The sequence below is a fragment of the Sebastes fasciatus genome, chromosome 14, assembly GCF_043250625.1.
Source record: "Sebastes fasciatus isolate fSebFas1 chromosome 14, fSebFas1.pri, whole genome shotgun sequence".
Taxonomy (NCBI): Eukaryota; Metazoa; Chordata; class Actinopteri; order Perciformes; family Sebastidae; genus Sebastes; species Sebastes fasciatus.
This window is the reverse complement of record NC_133808.1, coordinates 18,122,122-18,150,000: the sequence shown is the minus strand read 5'-3', so window position 1 is coordinate 18,150,000 and position 27,879 is coordinate 18,122,122. Positions and strand designations below refer to the sequence as shown.

Below are 27,879 nucleotides of genomic sequence, written 5' to 3'. Positions count from 1 at the left end.
AGCTTCTTATTATGTGGTCCTCTCAGGAGTCCAGTTAGTCCAGTCCAGTCCAGGGGCAGCTATGAGACATACAAAAATATATATTTTTAAATAAACATCACACAACTCCTATTTATGACTCAATTATAAGACTGTACTGCGGTTCGCCTCTGGATTCAACTACACATGGATTGTGTGACAGCAGATGGCGATGCTACTATAATTATATCAGCTGAAGGAATCCCTGCTGTTAAAAAGACTCACAACTGCAGAGCCAACAATGGTTTCAGCTACAACCCACACGCTCTGATGAACACATTAAAACAGGGAAGCAGACATTCTCCCAAACTATAAAGGACTCAAAATCACAATTCAGATACAAGCATACAAAAATATACCTATATTTCTGCAGGGTGCCAAACAACACATCACCATTGTCTTTGCAGGTGGTTAAAAGTGATGTTGGAGGGGACCCACATCATCTAGAAGAGGGGCAAAGCAAATTTGTTAATAATAACTCCTGTTATTGTAAATCATATGCATGTTCTCACTGCTCCACCATAACATCCCAAAAGACACTTCTTATCTGTCATTAGTTTCTGCCTTTGCTTCGAGTTACATGTGTTTATCCACACGATGCAGTATAATCTGCTGAGACTTTCCATTTTAAATTCATTTAAAGGCTACAGGATGCCTCAGAAGACTCAGAAAAGCAGCTGTCTCAGAGTCATACAAGTCAACATCTTATGGAAAAGACATCTTCTACAACACAAAGACATAATCTCCAGAGAAATTCCAGAGAAGCATTTTCCTGAGTGTCTGACAATATTATTTTATTTCAATATACTAATTTTATCTATTATAAGTGAGATATATGGTAAATATGAGGAAATACTAAACAGATTATAGAGCAGAGAGTAGGAGTGCAGCATTTTCTGCCAGAGTCCTCATGAGTAAGCTTATATACCCCCTGAGTCACAGTCTAATAGAAAACATAAAGAAAATATGAGGAAATATGAGGAAAATATGAGGAAATATGAGGAAAATGAGGAAATATGAGGAAAATATGAGGAAATACTAAACAGAGAGAGAGTTCGAGTGCAGCATTTTCTGCTTGAATCCTCATGAGTAAGCTTATATACCCACTGAGTCACAGTCTAATAAAAAACATAAAGAAAATATGAGGAAATATGAGGAAAATATGAGGAAAAATTAAGAAAATATGAGGAAAATATGAGGAAATACTAAACACAGAGAGAGAGTTGGAGACAGCATTTTCTGCTAAAGTCCTCATGAGTAAGCTTATATACCCACTGAGTCACAGTCTAATAAAAAACATAAAGACAAATTGTTATATAACTTGCACACCTCTCAGAACATTTCACTCTTTTATAAAACACTGTGTGTCTCCCCTCACCTCTGCGTCAAAGAAACAAAAGGCTAAAACATTGAAGAGTGACGCGTCCACGTCAGCTGGCGGAGATGCGCATGTTTTGTGGTAACGAGGAGGACCAGCATGAGCGAGACGCGCAACTCACCAGCGAGCTGCTGACCGACGATCATATCAACATGTGACCGCTGAGTGGTCGCTCAGTTCCTGCTATACACCTGCCCGGATTACACACAGAGGAGGTCTCTGATACTGCTGAGAGAAACAGAGAGACACAGAGACAGAGAGATGGACACCACGGACCAAGGTGCTCAGATTGAGCCTCTGCTACCGACGGTAAAGAGCTCCACATCTCTTGGGACACATATTTACTCATGTAGATTAATATTTCAGGATGCTTTTTTTATCCAGACTGTCAAGCTTAATCTATGTGCTATATACTGTCAGATAAGATTTATTAAAAATGCATCAATTTCTTCAGATATTGGCAGATATATAATATGTTCCCACAGGTGTTAAACCTGTGGAGCTTTGAGCAGGTGTATAGCTCACCCGCAGAGCTGCACTCACTTACAGAAAGAAGAATGAGTGTGATATTGCATCACTTATGACATTTTTTTAGTCAATCTATATTTTTTAGTGAGCCAAAATGTGACTTATTGTAAAATTGGCATGATGTGAAAGTTACTTTCTGAATTGAAACAGGCTTTATGTGTCAGTAGGCTGAGTGATTATAGTGTGATGTCCTATTACTTATATCATTTTATATATGCCAAATCCCTGCTGGGGCAGATGTCTGATTAATATATTAAATTCAGGCAGAAGTGACCTTGTGTCACCTTATGTTGTAATAAAAATTGTGAAATAGATTAAGGATTATATAAAATGCAGCAAATGTATGGTGGCGTGGTGCTGTTCTGACATACAGGCTGTATACATATGCAGGCACCTTACAAACACAAACTGTATTTCTACAAGTATATCTCTGGAGGAAATCCTATTGATGTAAAAGAAGTCATCTCAAGGGATGCTCTCAGAGACGCGTGGGCCCGTCCCCATTGGTCTTAGCTGATCACTTTGGAGGAATTTGTTCTCATGATCCATATGCTGTTTACATGAAAACAGATTTTTAGCATTTAGCTGAAGGTTTTAGACTGACTGAGCTTCTTTGCTCTAGTAGCACTTTTAGCGCCATGTGGCTTCGGTTTCAAAATGTGAGGTCGCAACCTGGCCTTGAAAGTCACTGGACATTAAGAATCTAAAAATAACATTTCAGAGTTAATCTTTGGAGCAACAAATGTCTGAAAGTGTTTTGAGTTCCTGAATGAACCCTTTTAAACTAAAGTGCAGATTGTTTATCTTTCAGGTCAATACTCTCTTTGCCTCATCAGCTGGACGTAGAAGTTTGGTGAGTTACATCCCCTGGGTTTTATGGCTTCTACCACTATAAGTTGTTTGCATATTACCACTCAGAATGGACATATTGACAGGGTCTCCGAGTATAAATATCTTGGTATCTGGTTGGATCCAAAACTTACATTTAAATTTCACATCGTCAGCAATTTACGACAAAAAATTGGCTGTCTTCTTGTTTGTCTTGGATTATGGTGACATCATCTATAGACAAGCATCTGCATCATACATCACACCCTTATTAAAGCAGCAGTGGGTAGAAATGGAGCAAATATGATTTAAAAAAGTTATTTACTATTCTACTAAGTAATCTGAAAAAAAATCGTGTTCCTCCAGTGTCCTCCGGTGCTCCTAATGGCATCTGCAAGATTTCAGACTGGAGGAAAACAACCAATCAGAGCCGAGTTGGAGCCTTGCCGTCTCTGAGCAGCTGTCTATCACTTGCAAACTCTGATCAAACGGTCAAACTAGGCAGCGCTGATCAAATATGAATCAATATTCTGTCACTTTAATGCCTATTTCTTGCATAAAATGTTTTCAGAAACATCTTGTAGTGTTCTGTTTAGCTGTAAGATGAGAAAGTTTGTGACCCGGAAGCCATGTTGAGATCAGTTGAGGAAATACCAAGCACCGCCCACCAGCAGGAGCAAACTTTCTTCTTTTACAGCTAAACAGTACACTACAAGATGTTTCTGAAAACATTTGAGGACAGAAATAGTCATTACAGTCACAGAATATTAATTCATATTTGATCAGCGCTGCCTAGTTTGACCGTTTGATCATAGTTGACAGCTGCCTCCGTTGAATGAACAGCCAATAGGAACGCTCTCTCTGAAATGACCTGTGATTGGTCACCGTCTAGATTTTTGAAAGCCTGAAAACAGAGCCATGAGGAGGTGCAGAAGTCTAGTTATCGCTCAGAACACTTGAATTACAATATGCTGGAAGGTTTATTATATAGTTGAAATTAAAAGGTAGCATATAAAATATAAATTTTTGTTGCCCTGCAGAAATTGATTTTTTCACTGGTGGAGCTGCAGAAACACAACTTGGAGTGACCAAGTTGATTCAATGCAACATGACAATCGCATGTGTAGCTTTACTTTACATACATAGAAAGAGGGAGGAGAGGAGGGATGGTGGGAATGAGGTGCTGCTGGGCAGCAGTGATGATGTCACCACTATAATCTCATGATGAGTGACTGGTAACTCGGTCAATAGATGCTCAATCACAAATTACAGTTGTTTGGCACAAGAGAAGAGCATCAGTGCCTATCAGGCAAGCAGGCGGCAGGAGTTTGCGCTGCAGACTGTGTTGCATGCTGTCTAAACGGGTTGTAAAGCAGACGACACAGAGGGAGAGCTCATGCATTCTGAAAACTTGGAGGCTCCTTGGCTCTACAAATATCAGGTAGGACGAGCAGCTCTTGGATTGAGGAACTATTCAGATTGTTATGTGGTTAACAGAGGGCAAGGTGTGTTTCACAGGACAGACATTTGGGACATTTTGTAGAGAGGGATCCCTCTTTCCAAGTGTCCAAAATGAGCTTAAAATCCTGTCAAAAATACCAGAGTGGAAAACAGCTTTCTCCTGCTGACCCCTACTCAGCTCAGGGAGATGGATGCAGACACTAAGTCTGACAAAATGACAGCTCAAAGCTGTAAAACACCTTAAATAGCATCTCTGAAAAAAAACCGAAATTTGGTACTAATGTGTCCTCTTACAGGATATTGATGTTTACAGCCGGAACATTTAAGGATTATGGTGTTTTTGTGCCACATGAAAGCCTGTGCAGTTAATGATAATGCTGCCACTGATGGTTCCAAAATTGCCACAGCCATCTGTAGGGATCAGATCCAAGTATGTGCCACATCCTGTGATATCACTTCAGCTGTGTGGTTTGCCAGCCCTTTAGCATGATTTTGCTGGTGAGTAGATGATTATTAGTCTAAAAAGCATTAGTGGGATGTAGTTTTGCCTGGGGGAGGGGGTAATTGGACCTCTATACTTGAACTCCTCTTTGGATTCCTTTTTTTCTTCAGAACTTACTTTATCTTGAGAAGCGAGTTAATTGATCTGATCTTGTTCTGATCAGAATGTCTGAATTAGTGGATCAATCTGTCATGGTTATGTGTTAACATCCTTGCATCTCTTTGTCCAATCAACTCCCTTCACTGTAACAGTAATCTAACATCCCAAATGCACTAATGCAACCAAAACATTTCATACACATCTAAGTGGGGATAGAAAAAAGTTCCATAATAAACTTTTAGCAAATTGTAATTCAAGTGTTCTGAGAGAAAACTAGACTTCTGCACCTCCTCATGGCTCTGTTTTCAGTCTTTAAAAAATCTAGCCTGTGACGGGAGACTTTGGCCAATGAAAGGTCTCTTCAGAGAGAGCATTCGTATTGGGCGTTCCTATTGGCTGTGCTCCTGCTGGTGGGCGGTGCTTGGTATTTCCTCAACTGATCCCAACATGGCTGCCGGGCCACAAACTTTCTCATTTTACAGCTAAACAGTACACTACAAGATGTTTCTGAAAACATTTGAGGTGAGAAATAGGCACTACAGTAACAGAATATTGATTCATATATGATCAGCGCTGCCTAGTTTGACCGTTTGATCGGAGTTTGTGAGTGATTGACAGCTGCTCATAAACGGCAAGGCTCCAGCTTGGCTCTGATTGGTTGTTGTCCTCCAGTCTGTGAAATCTCTCAGATGCCGTTAGGAGCACCGGAGGACACAGAGGCACATGATTTTTTTCAGATTACCTGTCTCATGCACTACTGTCAGGATATAGTGACCGTTTTATAAAAATAACTTTTTTAAATCATATTTGCTCCATTTCTACCCACTGCTCCTTTAACTCTTGTACCTGAACACTGACAACATTTGTCTCCCAACAGAAACACTTTGTTTCATTACACATTCACCTGAAACAAGCCTGACAACAGGTTAGCATTAAAATGTGTATCAATAATGTTTTGAAGTATCTTTTATATATCTATTTATTTATCAAACCAAGATTACATTAAAACAAAAAGGTCTCGTCTTCTTTATTGTGTGGATTGTGCTACCTTACAGTATAGCCTATGTCACAGATCAGAATCAGAAATGCTGCAATATGCTTCGAAGGGCTTTTTTGTATTCATAATTGCACTAACTGAAGCTCCAGTTCCAGTAATGTGATACAAAACTATACATATTCACTAGGACAGATATAGAAATACAACAGTGCTAGTCAACCCTGTCTTCTGCATTTGGCCACAGGTTCTCAACCACATCACACCTTCTTTCCTCTCTAACAATACACCTGGGAAAGAATCATTAACTTTCCACCTCCATGAGGAAAAACAATTCCTTTGTGGGGTTTAGGAAGGGAGAGTAAGGTGGAGGGAAAAGTAACACCATCCTGGGATGGGCTGTAAACTACTCTGTGACTGGAAGACGATTACAAAATGTCTCCTTTCCACACCTGGCACAAATCTTTCATAGAAGTCATGTATCATCAAGGAGTGAAAATAGGCACTCAGTGTTGTATATCCAAATCAGGAGTGCATGCATATTTTTTTATTCTTTAGATGTAGCAGAATTTAGCCAATTGCAGTCCAATTTACATCAATTTTGTGTAATGAAAAGGTTTTGAAAGTAAACTTAACAGTTTTATAATAGTATGTAAACGTGTAAAACGGAGTGTAAATACAGAGGTTTGAGTGAGAAAACAGTTCCTGAGAGATGTGGTCATTGAATGCATTTTGTGTCAAAGCAATGAAAAGTGATCAACAGTTTAGTCCACATTGACTTCTGTTGTGCTGACAGTGTGAAGTTTTGAAACTCAGTATTGAATAATACATGTTGTAAAACGTAATGTAATATGTTTTTTTATAAAGGTAACACTGTGCTCATCACATACTATAGTCTGTGAGCAGGTGCATATTTAATATGGGCTAATGTGTCTGGTGTTTTAGTAACAAATACTGTCGGTTTAATCTGAGCAAGGATGTTGATCCATGCCCTCTGTATTTGTAGACAGATTATCAACATCAGCTTTGTGGCCTGGGCAGCCCCATGTGGCACTGCAGCTGTGAACAGCAGAGCCCTTCATTATCATAATGCCTTGATGGTCAACTGGTGGTCAAGATGGCTCGGGGGTAAAGCTGATAGCAAGCAAGCTTTCAGGATAAAAAAAAATACCTACTGTAATAAGTGCTTTGAATCTGTTTGTAATTTCCAGGAGACAGGATTGATTCTGCAGAGCTTTCTCTGTTGCATGCTGTTTTCTCAATCCCAGCTGTTGTTGCATGGATTTACAGGAAATGACAGTGTCAAATGAGTTTAACTCTTAAATCCAATGTTGCACTAATCAACACCAGCAGTGTTTATTCCTCATACATGTCACATAATTGCTCAGCAAAAAACATAGCAAATCTGTTGTTTGATGAATGTTTGCAGTAGTAATGATGGTTTTCTTTGTTATTTTATGCATGCATTCATTTTTTATATTATAGGATACAGTCTGTTTTTAAACACACTACCTGTGCTGCTCTGTAATGGCAGTCAGTCTAACATTATCATGCTAATGTTAGTAAAAGGAGTTCAGGGAAGTGTCTGTGTGCTGTTCTTTAATGGTGGTGGGGCGATTAACCAGATGTTCACTTGCCAAACCAACCGGTTAGTCCACATTCATTAAGTATTTTCTCTTGTAAAACCAACAAAATACAGTTAGAAAACACTTCCGTCTCACCTGTACATCGCTTCATGTTGGAGTCACGTTGTGGCCTGATGGGCTCATCGTTGCCCCTTGTGGCCATTTGGAGAAACACACCCACTACAACTGCTGCGTTCAGTGCCAGTGGCTGTTTTCAACGCTTTACCTGCCTCAGGACATAGTAATCAGCCCACAACGGCTCGGTGCATCACAACTAGGCGTAAAAGACTGCATTATGCACCGCATTAAAGGTGAATAGGTGAAGGACAGGTGAGATTTATGCTACAACTACAGTTGGCTACGCAAATGTACGTCTGGTTAAGTGCACAGCCACTTTCCTGAGCTTTTCTATGGGACCCTCCAGGAGTCGGTCCTAAATGGGCATAATATTTTATTTTTTATCTATTATGTCTTTTAAAAAAAAAAAAAAAAATGTATGAAAGGAACTGTTTGTAAGATTCAGAAATGCTTAACAGCAACACCTGTGGTCGTTAAGTGAACGAAAGTCAGCATCGGGCTCGCGCTTGCTCGCTCTAGCCACATTCAGGTAACAGAAGTAACCTCAGTTTTGATTCAGAAACAGAGTCTGAACTTTGAGAAACTGGTTAATATTAGTGCTGTCAATCAATTAAAATATTTAATCTCAATTATTTGCACGATTGTCCATGAGTAATCGTGATTAATCGCAAATGAATCGCACCTTTTATATCTTTTTCATCCAGGTGATTAGAAGAGACTTTGATGATTCTGGTTTTGCTACTACAGAATTGTGTTCAGAGGCAACAGCTTGGGTCCATGTTTACTTCCTGTCAGCTGATGTCATTCATATACACTGCAACAGGAAATAAATTGGGACACATTTACAATGTTTAACTGTGTAATCTCTGTTTATACAGACAGAAGAAGTACAGTGGTAGCCAGTGTGTTGGTGTTGGTGTTGGTGTATAATGTTGAAAAGCTCCAAAGTTTGAATGAATCACATAGAGTTTTATAAAAGAGGTAAAAGCAGGGGTTGAGTTTTTATCCTTGCATGAACTGGTAAATGACAAATAATGATTTGTGTTGGTTTTAACTCCCTCTTACCACCTACTCCCCCTCATCTTCTTCCACGAGTATTACATAATCAGACCGACATTCACACCACAGAATGCTGGTTCTCTCAGTGACCAGACTCTGATCAAGTAGATCCATGTGCTCTAGTTTAAGCCATCTCTTGTTATGGCAGTGTCTATTGTTAAGCTTTCAAAATATGTAACTGGTTGTGGTTAGCTGCTTTTTAACTTTTGTCACATGTGGGTTGTGTGTCCAGTACTTCTCAGAGGTATCAGCCTGGTGGACAGGGAATGGGAAACCTCTTCTGCTCAAACAGCAGTCTTCTCTCTTGTAATCTGACAAAAGCTTTTCGCTGAGGATTATGTTCTTTTCGCAATGCGTGATTACTGACACTTTAGTATATGAATGTCTCTTAAAAAAACACTGAGTTTGGATAACCTCCATGTGGACCAGTGTTATAACTTGCTCGCCTGTTGCAATGAGAATTAATAACACGATATCAAAGCTGGAACGCAGCCTGAGTTGTATCTCTCTCTCCAATTAAGAACATGTGCGATGTATTGTTGTAACTACGTGTGGGTGGTAGAAGATAAATCAGTGATTAAAATGAAAAGAAAAAAGAAAAAAAAACAGTAAAGAAGAATACAAACTTACTTTTCTTACATTTTGTAAATTAGGTCAAGCAGTGATTCACCTTTTGAGCTCCGGTCCCATCAAAGTAGTACAGGTCACTGCAGAGGAAGCACCTGAAACAGAAGTTCAATCAGGGGAGACAAGTGAAAGAATGAAAGATAATTGTTTGTTATAACAGATGACATGTGATAATAAAGTCTTGACAGAAAGATGCTGTGGTAGTGGATAGATGTGACCAGCTGAGATTGACAGCTCCAAGCAATGACAGCAAGGAAATTATGAGTGAGCATGCGTCAGAGGAGTGAACGGCAGGGTATATGAGAAATAAACTACAGGCCTAAACATGCAAAGTATAGTTTTCCTCCTGACTGAACTTACGCTAGAGCTTCATTACAACTTTTAATTGTAGGTGGATAATTTATTGTTCCCATTATGAAAAGCTTTTAGTTTGGACTGAGATCATACTCTGTCTTCTTCAAGATGAGAGGTGCAATTAGTTTCCGTGGCAACTGCGCCATTCGGTTGGATAATGTGTTTGTTCATGATGCCCTCTGACATCTGCGGCAACACCAAGTCAACAAACATTCATGCTATGTTCAGGATACATATGTTGTTTAATGCTCTAGTTCCAGCAAAGATAAGATATTGCATGACTCTTGAATAATGTTTATAATGTTGAATATGTGTTTGTCCAACAGAGGAATGATGATGAGGCTGTGGTGGACCGAGGAGGAGCACGGTCCCAACAGGGAACCAACTTTGAGCAGGAGGATCTCGAAGGTATACTGCATAGTGCACCGAATGCATCTGGAAAACAAAACCCTTCAAGCAGTGAGAGGCTGCTGCAGCTGAGTCCGCCCACTCTGTCCTTAAAACGGCTGCTTTTCCCTCTTGACAGCGTTTTCATAGTTAAAAGACAAGAGCAGAGTGGGAGGTAGAAGCTGAATTTCATAATCACTGGAAAACATGGACAATACAAACAGGATACAAAACAGTGTGATTGAGTAAGGTTGGCTAACTGAAGGCCAGCAGCTTTCCCCATCTGGATCTGTAGACACACAAAAGGCTTCAGCTTTTTAGTTTCAAGTTAGTATGAAGTTGTTAAAAAAAGCAACATTTCGTGTTACCTTTATCTTTAAGGGAATCATGGCCATATCGCCATATTACAGGTAGTCTTTATGAATAGCATGACACTGTAAGTGTGGGTGGGTACTGTGCATCTCATGCATATATATACATATATACATATCAGAGGTTCATTGTTCTTTCTCTTCCTTGCAATTTCTTTCCAGAGCTCAATTGCAAAAAATGCCTCAAACTGTAATTAAAGAAAAAGAAAAGTAAAATTAAAAATAGCTACCATCTTTGTAGTAATTTGAGCTATAGAGATGCTGTAAAACACATGAAAATTTTTTGAGATATGTTAGTAGTTTGTTATACTGTGTATGGCATTTCTTTAAAGAATGCACTTATATTAAACCTAAGCTGAATTGACTTAATACTAGATTTAAAAAAGGGTTCAAAGGGAGTCAATAAAGAATACAATGCTTTTTAATTGACAATTTTCAGAACAACATGCATGAATAATGGCATGATTTTGGTTTTAAACTTAAAAAAGATAAAGTAATAGTTTTTTTTTATTATTACAGAATACCTTAATTAATGACTTGTGTCATGCATACTGTATATCCAGCATTTTGGCATAGCTGTACCAATCATTCTGGTAAGTATTGAGTGGTTGTCTGAACCTTCATGTCATACTGCAGTGAGCTGAGTGGGCTGACTTACAAGTGCAAACACAGACGTTCTCTCTCTCTCTCTCTTTTTCTCTATTTCTCTCACTCACGCTGTGTCATACCTGCACAAACACAAACACATATAGTTATGCAAGACATTGAGAAGGTATGGATGCATGAATTAACAACCCAGCAACACAAATTTCACACAGCCTGGGATCTGTGAGTATACAGAGTATATATATATATATGCACAGTAATTTACAAACAAGAGCAGTAGATACAAACATAAGTCGCTCATTATTGGATAATTGCAACATTACATTTTACACATCAAGTTGAACTGTATTCACACTTTCCTTGTCAAAGCCATATGCGTAGCCATATGCACTCACTTCATGCAGTCTGCTTTCACGTATTGCCTACATGAAAAGGATACTATACATAGATGCTATACCATACTATATATACACACTGTAATTTTACGCCATACAAATTGTGAGAATATATCAGATTACTTTCCTGCTTTTCATTCATCATTAAATTCATATGCTCCCGCTGACCAAAATAACCATTTTTCACAACTGGTTTAGTTTAGAGCTCAGTTAAACACATGATTATTATTCATGTATTAATTGTTTGTTTGGTAAAAGATCACTAATTCAGGCCCAGTTTTTATGTATCAAGTATTAAATCGACGCATTACACTATAACATGTATTTGCATGGACCCGAAAGAGATCATGATACATCATTGGGTACAAGATGATTATTTATGATACTATTAAAGAGGGCTTTTTTTCTGATTATGTTTCACTGTACAGCCATAACAGGTGGTATTTACTTGCTGCTCAATGAGGCATGGTACATTATATATAGCAGCAGTGAGCATTATTACATAATTATCTGTTTGAGCAATGCACTTCATCACAGTAAAAACACTCAGGATGGGGCCGATGATAAATAATATAGAGCTTAATGGAGTAAACACAAAGAAGCAGTGCTTAATCATGATCTGTGAAATCATAATGATTATCTATGATATTACACACACACACACACACACACACACACACACACACACACACACACACACATGCACACACTAACCACTGTGGGATGTGTCCCCCAGGCCACAGGACTCTCTACATCGGGGTCCACGTCCCCCTGGGCAGTACCAGGCACCGCAGCCATCGCAGGCACCATCACCATGGAAACAAACACAGGAAAAGGAGCAGGGACCGGGCCCCCACCTTGGTGGAGGGTAGAGAGTCTCCTCTTTATGGTACTAGCTACAATCATGGACTTGCACACAGCGAGAAAAATGATTCCTACCTTTTGTTTATGATATCTTACTAACTTAAGATACTTAGTATGACCATTTCAGTTTCAATTTCCCTGTGTTCCCAGACACTCCCTCCCAGAGAGTGCAGTTCCTGCTTGGCACTGAGGATGATGATGAGGAGCATATTCCTCATGACCTCTTCACAGAGATGGATGAAATCTGTGTGCGGGATGGAGAGGATCCTGAGTGGAGGGAAAGTGCCAGGTACCGTTAGACTGCCATGTCATTGGCGTATCTACACACAGTCATGACCTACATGTCATCACTGAAAGCTCTGATTGAATGGACCCGTGATGCCCATGATCCCACTTAAACTGATGAGAAATATAGCTGTGTGTTTCTGTTTCCGTCACATTAAGTAATCACAATTCATTGTTGTAATTGCTCGGGGAATTTGTTACTTTCTTTCTTTGATAATTGTCATTGTTAATACAAAATGTTTGTTCAAATGGTAAATCAGACATATTTTATTTATAGTGATACCCTGATGAGAGGCAATAAGGAAGGGAAGTAAATGAGTGTTGTTACTGCAGCTAGAACAGATGGTCAGCCAGTTTGCCGTCTGCTGACCTCTCTCCTGACTGGGACTCTAACTCCTGTTGCAGGTGGCTGAAATTTGAGGAGGACGTGGAGGACGGAGGAGAGCGATGGAGCAAACCCTACGTAGCCACTCTGTCTCTACACAGCCTGTTTGAGCTGCGAAGCTGCATCATCAACAGCACCGTGCTGCTCGACATGAGGGCTAATACCATTGAAGAGATTGCAGGTAAGCAAGTTGTAGCAAGTGGGAACCTCTAAACTCAGAAAAAAGTGTCTTGGGACTTTACTTAGTTAACTTGCTTGAATTGTACGTTAAAGGGGAAAAATGCTTTTGGCTTACTTCTCACTTCACGCACCGAGGAGGAAAATTTGTTACACATTTTTTCTTTTTTTTAATACTTTTATTGCAAATTACTCATGAATTATACATCCACAATATATGCAGTATTTGCAATAGTATATTTGCAATTTTTTTTCCCCCTCTTTTTTCTTAATGCTGTGAATTTATGCACCTCATATTTGTTTGATGCACTGTTTGAAATCTAGTTATAGATCGATGCATTCAATTCGGCTAGAACCCTGAAACATGAGTCCAAATAGCTTGTCTGTGTCTATCTTATGATTGAGATCTGTTTATTTGAATTTTCTTATACACAACATAAACATATGAATCCTCCCAAAATATGGGAAAGACAAAAAAAGTTAAAAAAATGAAAAAAAAATGAAATAAATAAATAATATAAGATTATTTTTTTTAAATTGACTACTTGCAAAAGCCAAAATAAAATAAAAAAACAAGACTTTAAATAAATAAATAAATAAAAATAAAGAGAGACAAAAAAATGGTTTTGAGTGTGCAATGATTACTAAAAAATAAATGCAATATGTATTATGTAAGGGATAATGTACAGCGAGCCGTTCATTGTTATGAAATAAACCCTGATCTGGTCTTGCATTGCCCTGAAGGGGTTTATTTCACAACAATGACCGAATCGCTATACATTATTCCGCTTATTCCACGGCTACTTACTTAAAAAATCAATAATTTGACACAAAAATTGTACTCCAGAGTCCGACATCAGAACTGCGCCCATAGCAACGGTCTATTATACATAGCAACGGTCTGTTATACATAGCAATGGTGTGCTATAAAGAAATAGCAGACCGTAGAACGCCGTGATTGACCAATAAGAATCGAGTATTCAACAAAGCCATGTAATAAATTTAAATAGTTGTCTGTGTCTACCTTAGACATGGTCTTGGACCACCAGGAGTTATACTCACCACTGGGAGATGAGATGAGAAAGAGAGTGCGTGAAACACTGCTGAAGCAGCACCATCACCAGAACCAGAAGAAGCTGGCTAATCGCCTGCCGATTGTACGCTCCTTTGCTGACATCAGTCGACGGACATCGGAGCTCCACCTGGACAAGAATGGTGAGAAAACCAATCAGTCTTTAGTTGAACTTTTCACAACATGTTGACACACTATATGCAAACTGTCAGAGTTCGTCCCAAGTATTCATAAGTTTGTTTTAAGGGGTCACAAATCAAAAAGGTGGGGATTCACTACTGTACTGGATTCTGTATTGAGTGTGGTCAGCAAGTGTAGATACTTTGTAAATGTGCAATATGTGCATGTGTCTTATATGCATATGGTCTTAACTTGCGTATGTTCCATCTTCTCTTCATTCCTGACTCTATCCACCACCCACCATCTGCCCACCCACCTGCCACAGCCCCACTGAAGTCAACAGGTGCTGCTTTATACAGTACGCCCTGGCCTTGCCCCTTTACCAGCTTATACTTAAAAAAACATATTGTAGAGGGAAATATTCTCATGATTCGTGTTAATACTGGCAACTCAAAATAGATAGTTTTTGTTGGGTTGAAGTGGTTGAGTTAAACAGGAGATTAAAAAACAATGTGCAAAAGTACATTCTATTAATTTGCAAATGTGTTTGCTGTTGATCTTCGCAGCACAAAAACTATTTGGTTGAATTCTGTGCTAAATTTAGTCCAGGACAGGCTTGTAATTGGAAGCATTACTTGCCTACATCATTGCCAACTACGCTTTATAAAGCTTCAGGTTTGCCAGAAGTCCGCATGACAAAATTAGTTACGCAGAACAAACCGTGTTTGTTAAATCATTTTCTAGTTTACTAGACATCTTGGTGGCACATCATGAGTAATTTAATTTCACTGGTGTGGCATTCTCAAGCTTATTTCAAAGCAGCAATCTCTGATAAGCTCCACGCCATGCTTTGTGAGCGTATTAAACACTATAATTAGTGTTAATTTTTGACCCTGCTGTTTAATGAATACAGAAATTAGGCCGGACCTGTCAGGCAGCTTGGCAGTAATCATGTTAATACGAGTCTGGGTTTCTGGAGACAACAGCAGGGATGAAAATGTTTGTGGGTTTATCCGCAATAGCACCGGGAAAAGTTATGATCTGTGTGTGATCCTCACTGCTGTTTTCCTTTCTAGAAATATTCTGTATACTTGGTCAGTCTCATAATATTTAGTGAACTCATCAGTTGCTGAAATGTTGAGACTTTTTTCTAATTGATTCATAATTCTCCTTTCTGGATTATCCAGGTCAGATGATGGCCTCCCAGTCTCACTTAGCGGGTCCAGACGGGAAAGTGGACGGCAGTAGAGAGAACAGTTCAGTGGACTTCAGCAAGGTATAGTACACACACTGTAATACATACAGTACTGTGTTTCTAGAAAGTCAGTAAACTCCATTTCATACTACATTATACTTCTACTTCACATTTCAGAGGGAAATATTTGACAACTGTAGTTAGTAGTTAATTTGTAAAGTAAGATTTTATATGCAACACATTTGCTCCAGCTGTTGGGCGGTGCTTAGGTTTAACACAAACTTTCTCATTTTACAGCTAAACAGTACACTACAAGATGTTTCTGAAAACATTTGAGACGAGAAACAGGCATTAGAGTAACAGAATATTGATTTATATTTGATTAGCGCTGCCTAGTTTGATCAGAGATTGCGGGTTTTGCAAGCAGTGATTGACAGCTGCTTTAGAGAGTCCTCGGCTCTGATTAGTTGTTTTCCTTCGGTTGCAGTTGAATCTTGCAAATGTCATTAGGAGCACTAGGAGGAGGCAGAGGAACATGATATTTTTCAGATTATGTCTCATGCACTAATTTCACAATTTAGTAACCGTTTTATAAAAATAACTTATTTTTTATGATATTTGCTCAAAATTACGGACTGCAGCTTTAATGCACCAGCAATAATAATACAATAATATAATATAAAATAGTCACATGGGCCATTTTCTGAATAATGAATGCTTTTGATTCTTTAGGTATAATTTGCGTACAGTAATAATAAATTACTTTGCTTTGGTATTTTACTTATAAGTATCTTTATATGTATTGATACTTATGTAAAAGGACTGATTGCACTTTTATCAGTGTGGGTATTGTATTGTGCAGCTGTCAGGATGCTGTATAGTTGTGTGCATGTAACAGCCCAAATGTAATTCGTCATATTTGACGAATATGCGGAGGCCGGGGCTGTTATTTAATTGTGCGTTTCGAACAACGAACAGGAGGACATTGTTGGTATTTTTAATGGAAAGGTCATTTAGTAAAGGATTAGGATTATAACCATGTTAAGTATTCCAACCACATGACATCGACACACAGCAAAGACAAAGATGAAATCTGTGTTGAAACCTTTTGCGTAATGTATAGGAGTTTAACCTTTTGTCCGGGTCAGTGTTGTTAATAACTGTTTCATGCGCTTTGTCCTGTTCTCTTAAACATGAATGAAATGTGCTCTGCTTATATGGAGTATATTTTTAGAACAGTTGTACCTAATCATCCCCATTGTACCTTATAGTATTATGAACATGACTGCAATCAAAATCTCCACTTTGCAGCAGCTGCATATTATTCTGCATCTCATTATTTACTTAATGCACACAGGACCATAATTATTAACTGTGTAGTATTAACTGAGACTTTAAAAACCAGCACTACAACAGTGTTTATGTAAGTTATGATGACCCATCGATACATTGCAGATATTCTTTTGGATAGCTCTGAACAGCCGCCCTAGAGCCACATGAACTCTATGAAGGAACAAACAACACTCCAGTCAACACTTGTCAACTCCCACATAATTATCGCTGAAAAATCAACACCTTTTAATATTCCAAAATTTTTCTGTACAATGCAGTTCCACTGCATTAAAGAGTGTAAAGCCGATTTAGCTACTGTAAGAGGATCAGTTTCATAGTCGGGGTCAGCTTTTATACGCTTTTAGGCATCATACTTGTGGGAAATGAAGGATACCCCATCCTTATGAATTATTATGCAACAGTTCAAACTAACACCCGCGGTTCAGTAATCTTTTGTAATATTCTATTTTGACACATCTGTGACTTATTTGAAGCCTGGACAGCTGGACTATATTTAGACTAGAACCATTTAATTTGGGACTTAAAGTGAGGATGAACGGTAAAACTTTCAAACATGAATGATCTTTTTTACTTTCTCAAAGCATGCTCTCAGTCAAAGCAGCTTAGAGTCTAAGGCCTTGACACCCTCTCTGGTTAGATTATCGTCTAAATTAGACGATAATCTAACCAGAGAGGGTGTCAAGGCCTTTCATATGATATTCAAAACATTGTGTGTCCTCTTTCAGATAGACCTTCATTTCATGAAGAAGATCCCGGTAGGAGCCGAGGCGTGTAACGTGTTAGTGGGAGAGCTGGAATTTCTGAACAAGCCGGTGGTGGCATTCGTCCGCCTTTCACCGGCGGTGATGCTCTCTGGGCTAGCTGAAGTCCCCATCGCCACAAGGTTACTGCAGGCTGATTCAACTAAACCAGCTCATTAAGCTACTGTATAAATATCTTTTATGTACCCCGCTGAACCCTGTCTGACAGTTAATAACTCTGTCTAAGTTAGATCTGATTGAGATTTGATTTGACAATGTATTTTTTCTGCCTTTAGGTTTCTGTTTATTCTTTTAGGGCCCTTGGGCAGAGCGCCTCAGTATCATGAGATTGGAAGGTCCATTGCTACACTTATGACAGACGAGGTAAGGATTCACTAAAAAAAACACCTTATTGGCATCCTGCAGGGTTTATTTATTCATGAATGTTTTGAAAAACATGGATTGTTTTGAAAGTCAACCAGATGTCATACTCAGATTTTCTGCAGGCACTTTGCATAAATTCACAGTCCAGCAGAACTCAACAAATTCCTGAAGTGATGGAACATTTCTCAGCATGAAACACAGCTCAGAGCTTTTATGACATGCTTTTGGCGATTAGTCAGAGCCTCATGTCCTCCTTTTTTGTCTGGGATTTAGGCTGCCATCCATCATCACCGAGGAGGAAAAGATGGGCTTTGACAAACAGTCCAAACTTTGTTATAATGAGTAGATTTCATGATATGTATATGACAACTTGTGTCATAGTGAGCAGATTTGTATGGTATGTTCTGCACATGATCATATGGGGTTAAGTAAGTCCAAAGACAAGTGTGAATGTGTCTGTCTGTTCGATTACGGTTAAGGTTGAAAGACATTCCTACATTTATTTGAATATAATATTTAATATCAATGAGTCTATAGTTTATGTACGTATCTTGAATTACACCAAATACAGTGGGAGTGGGGAGGCTTGCACATAAAGTGCAGCATGTGCGCTGCAGTCGGTCAAGGTTTGAGTCAGGAGTGCAACCTTAATTCATCAACCTTCCCTATGTTTCTGTCTCCAGGTTTTCCATGATGTTGCCTATAAAGCTAAAGACCGCAACGATCTGATCGCTGGGATTGATGAATTCCTCGATCAAGTGACCGTCCTGCCTCCAGGAGAGTGGGATCCGTCCATACGGATAGAGCCACCAAAAAGTGTTCCTTCTCAGGTGAGCAGGGATTTTTTTTTAGCTGGTTGCCTTCTTTTCCTCTCTTTCAGATGACTCTTAAGATTTTGTTCTTGGAAAAAAGAACCTAACTTGCTGTGGATTGTTTGTTAAACAGGAGGCGAGGAAGAAAAGTAACATTTTACCTAACGGATTAGTGGAGGGCGATGATGAAGAGGAGGAAGGTGGCCACGGGGGTACAGAACTGCAGCGTACTGGAAGGTGGGGAATCACAGAGGGAACAAATGGGTTTCAGTTTAAAGTGAAATCTGATCACCAGTAGAATAGCGTGAAGTCTTTGTAAAGAGGTGAAGAATACCAAACTGTGACTATGCAGTGCTGTAGCAGTGCAGCATGCAGCCCACTCACTACGCTCACTACTTTGCTGCAGTGAATCTATTTACGATTGGACTACTCAGCCTCCAGAGCTTCACACAACACTACATTTATTTTGTTGTGTTTTGTAACATAATAGAGAAGATCTTAGAGGGAGCTTGCAGTTAAATATGATATGGGATTTTGTAAGTGTGCTTCTTCAATTGGGTTATTACAGGAATAAATGGAGTTGTTGATAAAAATAAAACTCTAATAAAAAGTACATTATTGTTACACTAAAAGGCACTAAATAATGCTTGGCACGTGGAAGAGTTTGATGTAAATAAATTACAATATAAACAGTATTATTTGAGATAATACAGTATGTTGCTCTTGGGTTATTTGACAGCAGTCTTCCCTTATTAAATGCTGTCTAAAATGTACAAAGACTTTTTCTAAAATGAAGAACTGGACAGTATCTACTAAATGTACACCGTAATGCTGATCGAGTATTTCTGTGTAAACTTAGTCTGTAGTTGTAGTCGTAACGTGGTTTCCATAGAAACATCCTGCCTGGAGATGGTAGGTGCCTTTCACACTCAAGAGTTGAACATCGGAAATCAGGCAATGAAGTTAAGGAAAAAGAAAAAAAATTATTAATTTTAGCAAATTTTTTTAAGAATAAAGCTGTCAAAATGAAAATTAATTGAGATTGCTTTTTAAAAAAAGGGTATCTGTTATGCTTATGGAAATTAAATTTTCACATGTGAATAAATCACACGAGTGACAAATTTCCTTTTTATATTTCCAGGTGGTTTGGTGGTCTCTGGCTAGACATCAAGCGCAAGGTGCCCCACTACCTGTCCGACTACACTGACGCTCTTAGTTTACAGTGTGTGGCCTCTTTCCTCTTCCTCTACTGTGCCTGCATGTCCCCTGTCATCACCTTCGGAGGACTACTGGGCGAGGCGACAGAAGGACGCATAGTAAATCACATGCCCTTTCCTTTAAATGTTCACAGTGTTCTGCCAAGATGAGCTGTACACTGCTGTGCACTGTACTAGCCTCTCAGTACATTAAACCAGATGACAGTTGTAGTTCAATAAGATTTTTAAGGTAACTGTCCATCAATAATCTCTCTGTCCTTTCCCGTTCCCCAGAGTGCAATTGAGTCGCTGTTTGGAGCCTCACTGACTGGAATAGCCTACTCCCTGTTTGCAGGGCAGCCCCTCACTATTCTGGGCAGCACAGGGCCGGTGCTTGTATTTGAAAAAATATTGTTCAAATTCTGCAAGTAGGTTTTCTTTTCATCTGACTGTACACATAAATCATCTCATTAAATTCTAATATTCATTTCATTCATACATTGCATAATTTTGTGATTACATTGTCTGATGTTTATCGGCTTTCTGCGGACATGAATTAACCATCTCGCAAACATCTGGCCTCCTATAGACCATTACATTTTCTGATTTCATGGACAAAAGACCATTTCATTTGATTGTGATAATGACTTCCTCCAATCCATCCCATGCATACAGTCAATAATCAATATATGATGTGGCTTGATCTCAAATCTGTTCTTTTTTTCCCCTTTAATCTCCACATAGGGAGTATGGCTTGTCCTATCTGTCTCTGAGAACCTGTATCGGTCTGTGGACAGCTTTCTTGTGTATCCTGCTGGTGGCTACAGACGCCAGCTCCCTCGTTTGTTACATCACACGCTTTACAGAGGAAGCCTTCGCCTCACTCATCTGCATCATCTTCATCTACGAGGCCTTGGAGAAACTCATCCACCTGGGGGACCACTATCCCTTCAACAAGAACAACAACCTGGACAAACTCACCATGTACTCGTATGTGGACACATTATTCTCACACAATATCCTGTAGTCAATCAAAGTAATGAAAGAAGTGTAATTACTAAGTACGTTTCTTGGAGGTACTGTAAATCCCTGAACAGATGAGGGATTATTCAGTCACCCAGATGTTCATGTGCCTCCACAGATGTTCATGCGTTGAGCCTTCTGACCCCAGCAATAGCACCCTGAAGTATTGGGAGTTCACCAACGTCACTGCCTCAGAAATCTACTGGGAGGCACTGGAGACCAAGGTACAACCCACGCCGATATGGTTTAAAATAGTAAAAAAAAAATAAAGAATAAAAAACAAAAGGTTTTATATACGCACAGCAGGAATTATTGAGTTACACAAAGAAATACTGTGCATTTAGTTTTTCCACCTTAAAGTGGCATGCCCTCCCAGATGTAGTAGCTGAATAGAGGAGATTAAGGGCATGCAGGCTGGATTATATTGGATTACTCATTGCAAATCACTATAAAAGCACATTTTTTTGTACTCAGCTAAGTTTTTTGTGGACATGGTTGCTCGTAAACCGTATTTATGGAAACCTAGAGTCTGCTGATTCTTGTTTATTGCCAATCATATGATGACTATGAATAACTCAGGCCCTCTATCTGTCATTGCAGGACTGTATTGAAAAGCGCGGGGAGTTTGTGGGCAGCGCCTGCGGCCCTCATGGACCCTACGTCCCTGATGTCCTCTTCTGGTGTGTCCTTCTCTTCTTCTCCACTGTCCTCATGTCCGCCTTCCTCAAGGAGTTCAAGTTCAGCAATTACTTCCCCACAAAGGTATTTTTCATCATTAGAGTGCATTATGATCCAAAGCAGGACAAAGCGACTACAGCTGCATAGTAGCATAGTGCAGTGGTGCACTCTAGTGTCTAATATAGGTACTGCATAAAAGAAACAAGGACAAACTTATTGTTTGCATTGACGTTGGGTTCCTCTCCATCAGGTGAGATCCATCATCAGTGACTTTGCTGTTTTCTTCACCATCCTCACCATGGTCTTGGTCGATTATGCCTTAGGGATCCCTTCTCCAAAACTAAAGGTTCCCAGTGTGTTTAAGGTGAGCTATAGTCCACAAAAGAAGATTTTATCAACACATTGCTGAGTCATTTTTCAACAAGCTACTAATTATGTCAACAACAATCTTTTTTTTTTATATCAGCCAACCAGAGATGATCGAGGATGGTTCATCAACCCGCTGGGGCCCAACCCCTGGTGGACCGCGGTCATTTCATTGTTCCCAGCTTTTCTTTGTACCATCCTCATCTTCATGGACCAACAGATCACAGCTGTCATCATCAACAGGAAGGAGCACAAACTCAAGGTACTTTCCTGTCCCAGCTTTGAACCCAGTGGTTGCAGCAGACCACATTATTGCTTGTTCTGTATAGCATCTTGGAGGTTTGAATTCAGCATGTCTGAAAGTGCCTCCAGGTTATTTTACTTTATTTACTGGTGCTTTCCCCCCTTCAGAAAAGCTGTGGGTACCACCTCGACCTGTTCATGGTGGGGCTGATGCTCGGTGTGTGCTCTTTGATGGGCCTGCCCTGGTTCGTAGCAGCCACCGTCCTCTCCATCACCCACGTCAACAGCCTGAAGCTCGAGTCCGAGTGCTCGGCTCCCGGGGAGCAACCCAAGTTCCTCGGTATCAGAGAGCAACGCTTCACCGGCCTCATGATCTTCACCCTCATGGGCTGCTCTGTCTTCATGACCTCTGTGCTGAAGGTCACTGTCTTTTTTTATCATCCGTGTGCAGTTATTCTTCCAGTATGACATAAAGTATCCCTCTGTAATTGTTCTATATATTTCTCAGTGCTTCTCAGACGTTTAATATTCCTTGGTTAATTATTGAGTGCACTAGGTCTGCTAAAATAGAGCAGTTACTGACATATATAATCTTGTTACTGACACAACATTTGTATTGTTCCTCAGTTCATTCCTATGCCTGTGTTGTATGGAGTATTCCTTTACATGGGAGCGTCTTCTCTCAGAGGCATTCAGGTAAAATGATTTGAATTTCACTGTATTTAATGCATCTTTTGCTCATATTATAATGTATCACTACATGAGGAAACACAGGATACAACACTTGCTTCATATGACATTTGATATGACTGACTCTGATTTTAGTGGACTAAATACAACCAACTGATGTTTAAAGTTAATAACATCACACAATTTTTTAATTGCGCAGATTTCGTTTGTTTCTCAGTCAAAATAAAATGTCATTATCACACACTTTAGGACTGCAGAATTTCGGTTATAATATGAAATTGCTTTGAGATTATCTGCATGGCTGAGATTAGACAGACAGTTGGCCAGAGTGGTTAAATTTTAATTTGTAGAACGCTCCTACCGGATAATCTGTGTAGACAGTTAATTCTCACGGAGCCATGATCGCCTCCATATTGTCTGGCTGCCCAGATAAAAAGTGCTAATTGGCCTCTAGTGTGTTTCCAGCATTTACAGAACACCTGGCTGTTATTTAATTGCCCCGTTTACTTCTTAATTTCCTTCACTTTGAAGCACTTTCTATTATTGGTTTTGAAAACTATATTTATAAGACAAACACTTTTTGGAAGAAAAAAAAAGATCTTTGTTGCACAGGCATTTTTTTCTATGCTTTTCAAAGGGATCCAGTTTGGTGTAGATACACATCCGGCAGACAGAGAAACTTTTAGCTTGAAAATGATTATCTTAAAGATGCTAAACAGCTGCAGAGCTGGATGATTACTCTGTGTGAGTTTGTCATATTTAGGTGTGCATGGGTTGTGGTAACCCTTCTCAAATGGTGCCTTATGAAGATAGATAAGATAACAATGACAATGTGAAAGTGGTCTCTGCAGCTCCTCTTGGCTTTACAAAGCTAAACAATGAACTGAACAATCAACAATTGTTCATTGTTCAGTACTGAACTACGCTATAAGTGTGTTTCAGTTCATTGTTTAGCTGTCAGGCCTGCGACTTTACTGTTTTTACCTGCTCAGCACCAAACGCCAGACAGTCGCAGGATGACTAGTTGGTGAACACAGTGGAGCATTTAGCTGCTAAGGAGCCAGGTACTTCCCTCAGGGGTTGGTAGGGACCAAAAACAGAGCTAAAAGAGAGTGAATGTTAGACATAAATTGGGCAGGTGGACTACACATGAATGATAATGTTGCTCTGTGTCTGCTGGATGTATAAATACCGGTAAGCAAATGTTTTGCCAACACGTTTGCCATATCGACTTAAAAGATGATGATATACAGTAGATGAATCTGCCGACCGCTTTACCGGTTCCGCCATCTAGCGCTGCTGCCATTATTGCGGTGGCAAGTCGTAGCGACTCAGTGTCTGCTAACCATGATAACTGGTGACTTTAGGCCGAAAGCGTCCGTGGTTGCTCGTAGAAACTTACATAAAATGTTTGGCATAGATAATTAACACAGATGAGTATGTATTTCAAATCGATTAAAGTAAAATTGAAGGCTTCAGCTGCCGTCACTACGAGCAAACACGAAGCGTTCGGCTGAAAGTCAGTTAACACGGTTAGCGGACACCCTGTAGCCTACGTGTTCTGACTGTGATGGCGGCTGATTAATGATGTTTACTTTGTGGTCATTAGGTTGTCCTAGTTAGAGCAACTTACTTTATATTTGTGTGTGCAGTGTTAACGTAGTTGATGTTACTTATTTCACCATGTTAGGCTAACTTAAGGCAGCTAGCAACTGCACAGCTTCTTCCCAAACTCCTAGATATCGTTGTCAAAAGCAATGTCACATAGAAAGTAAAGGTAAAAGTAGAACATTGTAAACTTATTAGGAAAGCCTGCAGTCAAACACGCACGTATCGAAAGGAGATGCCACTGCAGTAATGGTGACTTGTTTTCTTCCGGTACGTTTACATCTTGTTTCCGCTGCCCCCAAGTGGCCAAAAAATTAGTTAGTGGTGATTTAAGAGTTGTTTTTATCATTTATCCTCTCCAGTTCTTTGACCGCCTGACGCTATTCGGCATGCCCCCTAAGCACCAGCCAGACTTCGTCTATCTACGACATGTCCCCCTGAGGAAGGTGCACCTCTTCACCATCATCCAGCTCACCTGTTTGGTTATGCTCTGGGTCATCAAGACCTCCAAGGCTGCCATCGTCTTTCCCATGATGGTGCGTAAACAATCCAATTATAGCTTCTGCAAAGACCATTACACAGCATGCAGCATACCGTTCACCACACACCTAATCTAAGTGTTAACAGGACTCGGTGTGAGAGCACAGATGTGTTACCGGGGTCAGTTGGACACCTCCCACCCACACTGTGATTAATGCAGGAGTTATTGGAGGTAGACAAAATAATTTATTTTAATATTTGTGTGTCAATTCTGCAGGTGTTGGCTCTGGTGTTTATCAGGAAGCTAATGGACTGTTTCTTCACCAAGAGAGAGATGAGCTGGCTGGATGACCTCATGCCAGAGAGCAAGAAGAAGAAGCTAGAGGATGCTGGAGAGGTGCAAACAAATAACTATTTGTACATTTACATCACGACATGCATGTCAATTGCATTTAATTAGATTCATATTTACATGCATTTATTTTAATCAACCTCCAGGAGGAGGAGCAGAGTATACTGGCCGAAGATGAGGGAGTAGTGCAAGTGCCATTAGCAGAGAACAAGTAAGTATTTGACTTGCCGAAGTTTTATACGTAACATTTACATGAACAGGTTTTTTTTCTAAATGCATTTACAGCAAATTTTAAATCTGTTTCATAAACATGAGAGAGTAAATTGTCTCCTCTTTTCACAGAGGGATACCCATCATCAATATCACTGATGAAATGTCAAAAGGTTCTTTTGGAAATACTTGGATTGCCAACGGATAAGACATTTGAGAAAGAAAGAATCAAGACCTCAAAACATTATGGTAAGACTTTCTGCATTTTTTTAATATACTCGCTCATAGCTTATAGTTGGATTTGTGTTGACAGAGATGGAATTACATTTAAAAAGTGTCTTATTACAAATTACAAAATCATTTTAACTCAAATACCGACAACTTCAACTTAAAAAAAACAAACATGTACAGTACCTTTAAAGTTCAATAAGAATTGGATCTAATAATAAGCTTAGGTAAACATTTCAATAAGGAAATGGTGCTACAGTAGTATTTGTACTTTATATCTGTGTCTGTTATGTTATGTGATTATGAGAGGCACATCCTTTTTTTACCCCAATACAAGTAAAAAACGTCACTATGTACATGTTTCAAAAATATGATATATATATACATATATATATATATATATATATACACTCACACCTGTTCAATTGCTTGTTAACACAAATAGCTAATCAGCCAATCACATGGCAGCAACTCAATGCATTTAGGCATCTAGAGGTGGTGAAGACGACTTGCTGAAGTTCAAAACGAGCATCAGAATGGGGAAGAAAGGGGATTTAAGTGACTTTGAACGTGGCATGGTTGTTGGTGCCAGACGGACTGGTCTGAGTATTTAAAAAACTGCTGATCCACTGGGATTTTCACGCACAACCATCTCTAGGGTTTACAGAGAATGGTCCGAACAAGACAAAATATCCAGTGAGCGGCAGTTGTGTGGACGGAAATGCCTTGTTGATGTCAGAGGTCAGAGGAGAATGGGAAGAGGGGTTCGAGATGATAGAAAGGCAACAGTAACTCAAATAACCACTTGTTACAACCAAGGTATGCAGAATACCATCTCTGAACGCACAACATGTCGAACCTTGAAACAGAGAGAGTAGAAGACCACCCGGTACTAGAACCGGCCACTTTATTAGGTACACCTTGTACCTAATAAAGTGGCCGGTGAGTGTATATATGTATATATACTAATTATACATCTGTCTTTTCTTTCTTGATTCTCACAGTTCACTACAACACTCGCAGTGTTTCACAACACTGGTGTGCATGATGAGAGATATAAGATGTCAAAGATGGAGGACAGTGTTGTGAGTCTTTGTCACTGTCCCTTCTGTGTGCTCATAAACAAATCTGTATTGTTTAATCAATCCTTCATGTTTAGTCTTGTAAATCTCTGTGCGTTCTGTAAGTGAATAACTCTGTCACAAATATTCTGCCTCTTCATGAACCAGTGAAACCTATATATTTTTACTCGTGTTGTCAAATTGTACTTTCTAAATCTAGAAACTGTATTGCTACACTGAATGTTAACTGCGAAAATGTAAAAGGTTTGTCTTGCTAAGAGACTGTTTTCAAGTTTTTGTTTTTGGATCAATTTGTATTTATTTTGTTATATACTTTGTATTTTGAAATATCATTACATTAACATATCCTTGGATTCTTTACCTATTTATATACGGATTCCCTTTAATTCTTTAAGTCCTCTATAGAAATATGATGTGAAATTAAATGTGAAGATCTAATAAATGTTTTAAAAGATCATTCTTGACCATATAAAAACTCTCTGATAAGCCATACATACAGGTAACTGTACAAATTCCTATAACATGAAACATTTCTGATGTCTGTTTATTGGATGGGAGCATTTTGAATCCCGTGTGACTGATGGGAATAAAGGGCAATATACTCTTAAGAACCAAATGCAATAGCACTTTCTGCCAGAATGTCAATTCTCTATTTATACGAGAAATGATTTAGCTATATTTGTTTTGTGGAATAAAATGAATATGTTTGCTACAGAATATCTTGTATTCTAACAGAGACAGTATTTTGCATCCTGGTGTCAGTGTATTGCTTATATTATAAATGTAAATTTGCAGAATCTCATAATTTGTTTTAATGTTTGCATAAAGTTTAGTTCATCATAAATTAAAAAGTGTCATTATCATAAAGGCATTTAACCCAATTCTGTTACACATCTGAGGATTACAATGAAGCTGGTGTTTGAAGAGAACGACGGATGGGCTTATTTTTCAAAAATATTCAAGAAACAGAATTTTATTATGCATATCTTGTCGATGTTATTTTAACTTAATAAATTTCTATGAGCA

The 27,879-nt window shown here is 39.1% G+C and overlaps 1 protein-coding gene and 1 long non-coding RNA gene across 2 annotated transcripts in view; one reads left to right on the top strand and one right to left on the bottom strand.

The window, feature by feature from the left end:
- LOC141782745 (uncharacterized) overlaps positions 1-1,627 on the bottom strand; it is a 2,029-nt gene extending 402 nt beyond the window's left edge. Inside the window, exons 1-3 of the long non-coding RNA XR_012597165.1 lie at positions 1,518-1,627; positions 378-461; positions 1-59 (exon numbers count right to left, since the gene is read on the bottom strand). The exon at positions 1-59 is cut by the window's left edge and continues 402 nt beyond it. This is a non-coding gene — a long non-coding RNA (uncharacterized LOC141782745). The remainder of the gene's footprint in view (positions 60-377; positions 462-1,517) is intronic.
- On the top strand, positions 1,397-27,879 carry slc4a10b (solute carrier family 4 member 10b). The gene is made up of 26 exons (XM_074659392.1): positions 1,397-1,705; positions 2,736-2,777; positions 9,878-9,959; positions 12,047-12,199; positions 12,325-12,463; positions 12,865-13,025; positions 14,051-14,236; positions 15,401-15,489; positions 17,487-17,644; positions 17,798-17,885; positions 18,569-18,715; positions 18,831-18,934; positions 19,839-20,013; positions 20,188-20,321; positions 20,638-20,883; positions 21,035-21,140; positions 21,517-21,678; positions 21,845-21,958; positions 22,061-22,222; positions 22,372-22,623; positions 22,831-22,899; positions 24,864-25,037; positions 25,259-25,378; positions 25,480-25,544; positions 25,676-25,792; positions 26,776-27,879. Exons 1-25 carry the CDS (start codon positions 1,658-1,660, stop codon positions 25,749-25,751), a joined length of 3,252 nt encoding a protein of 1,083 aa, XP_074515493.1. The 5' UTR covers positions 1,397-1,657; the 3' UTR covers positions 25,752-25,792; positions 26,776-27,879.

Excerpts from the sequence above, each read along its gene's own strand:
- slc4a10b (XM_074659392.1), top strand. The coding sequence starts at position 1,658 with ATGGACACCACGGACCAAGGTGCTCAGATTGAGCCTCTGCTACCGACG. Across the intron at positions 2,778-9,877 it reads CAGCTGGACGTAGAAGTTTG|AGGAATGATGATGAGGCTGT; the intron begins GTGAGTTACATC and ends TTTGTCCAACAG. Across the intron at positions 20,884-21,034 it reads GACAAACTCACCATGTACTC|ATGTTCATGCGTTGAGCCTT; the intron begins GTATGTGGACAC and ends GTGCCTCCACAG.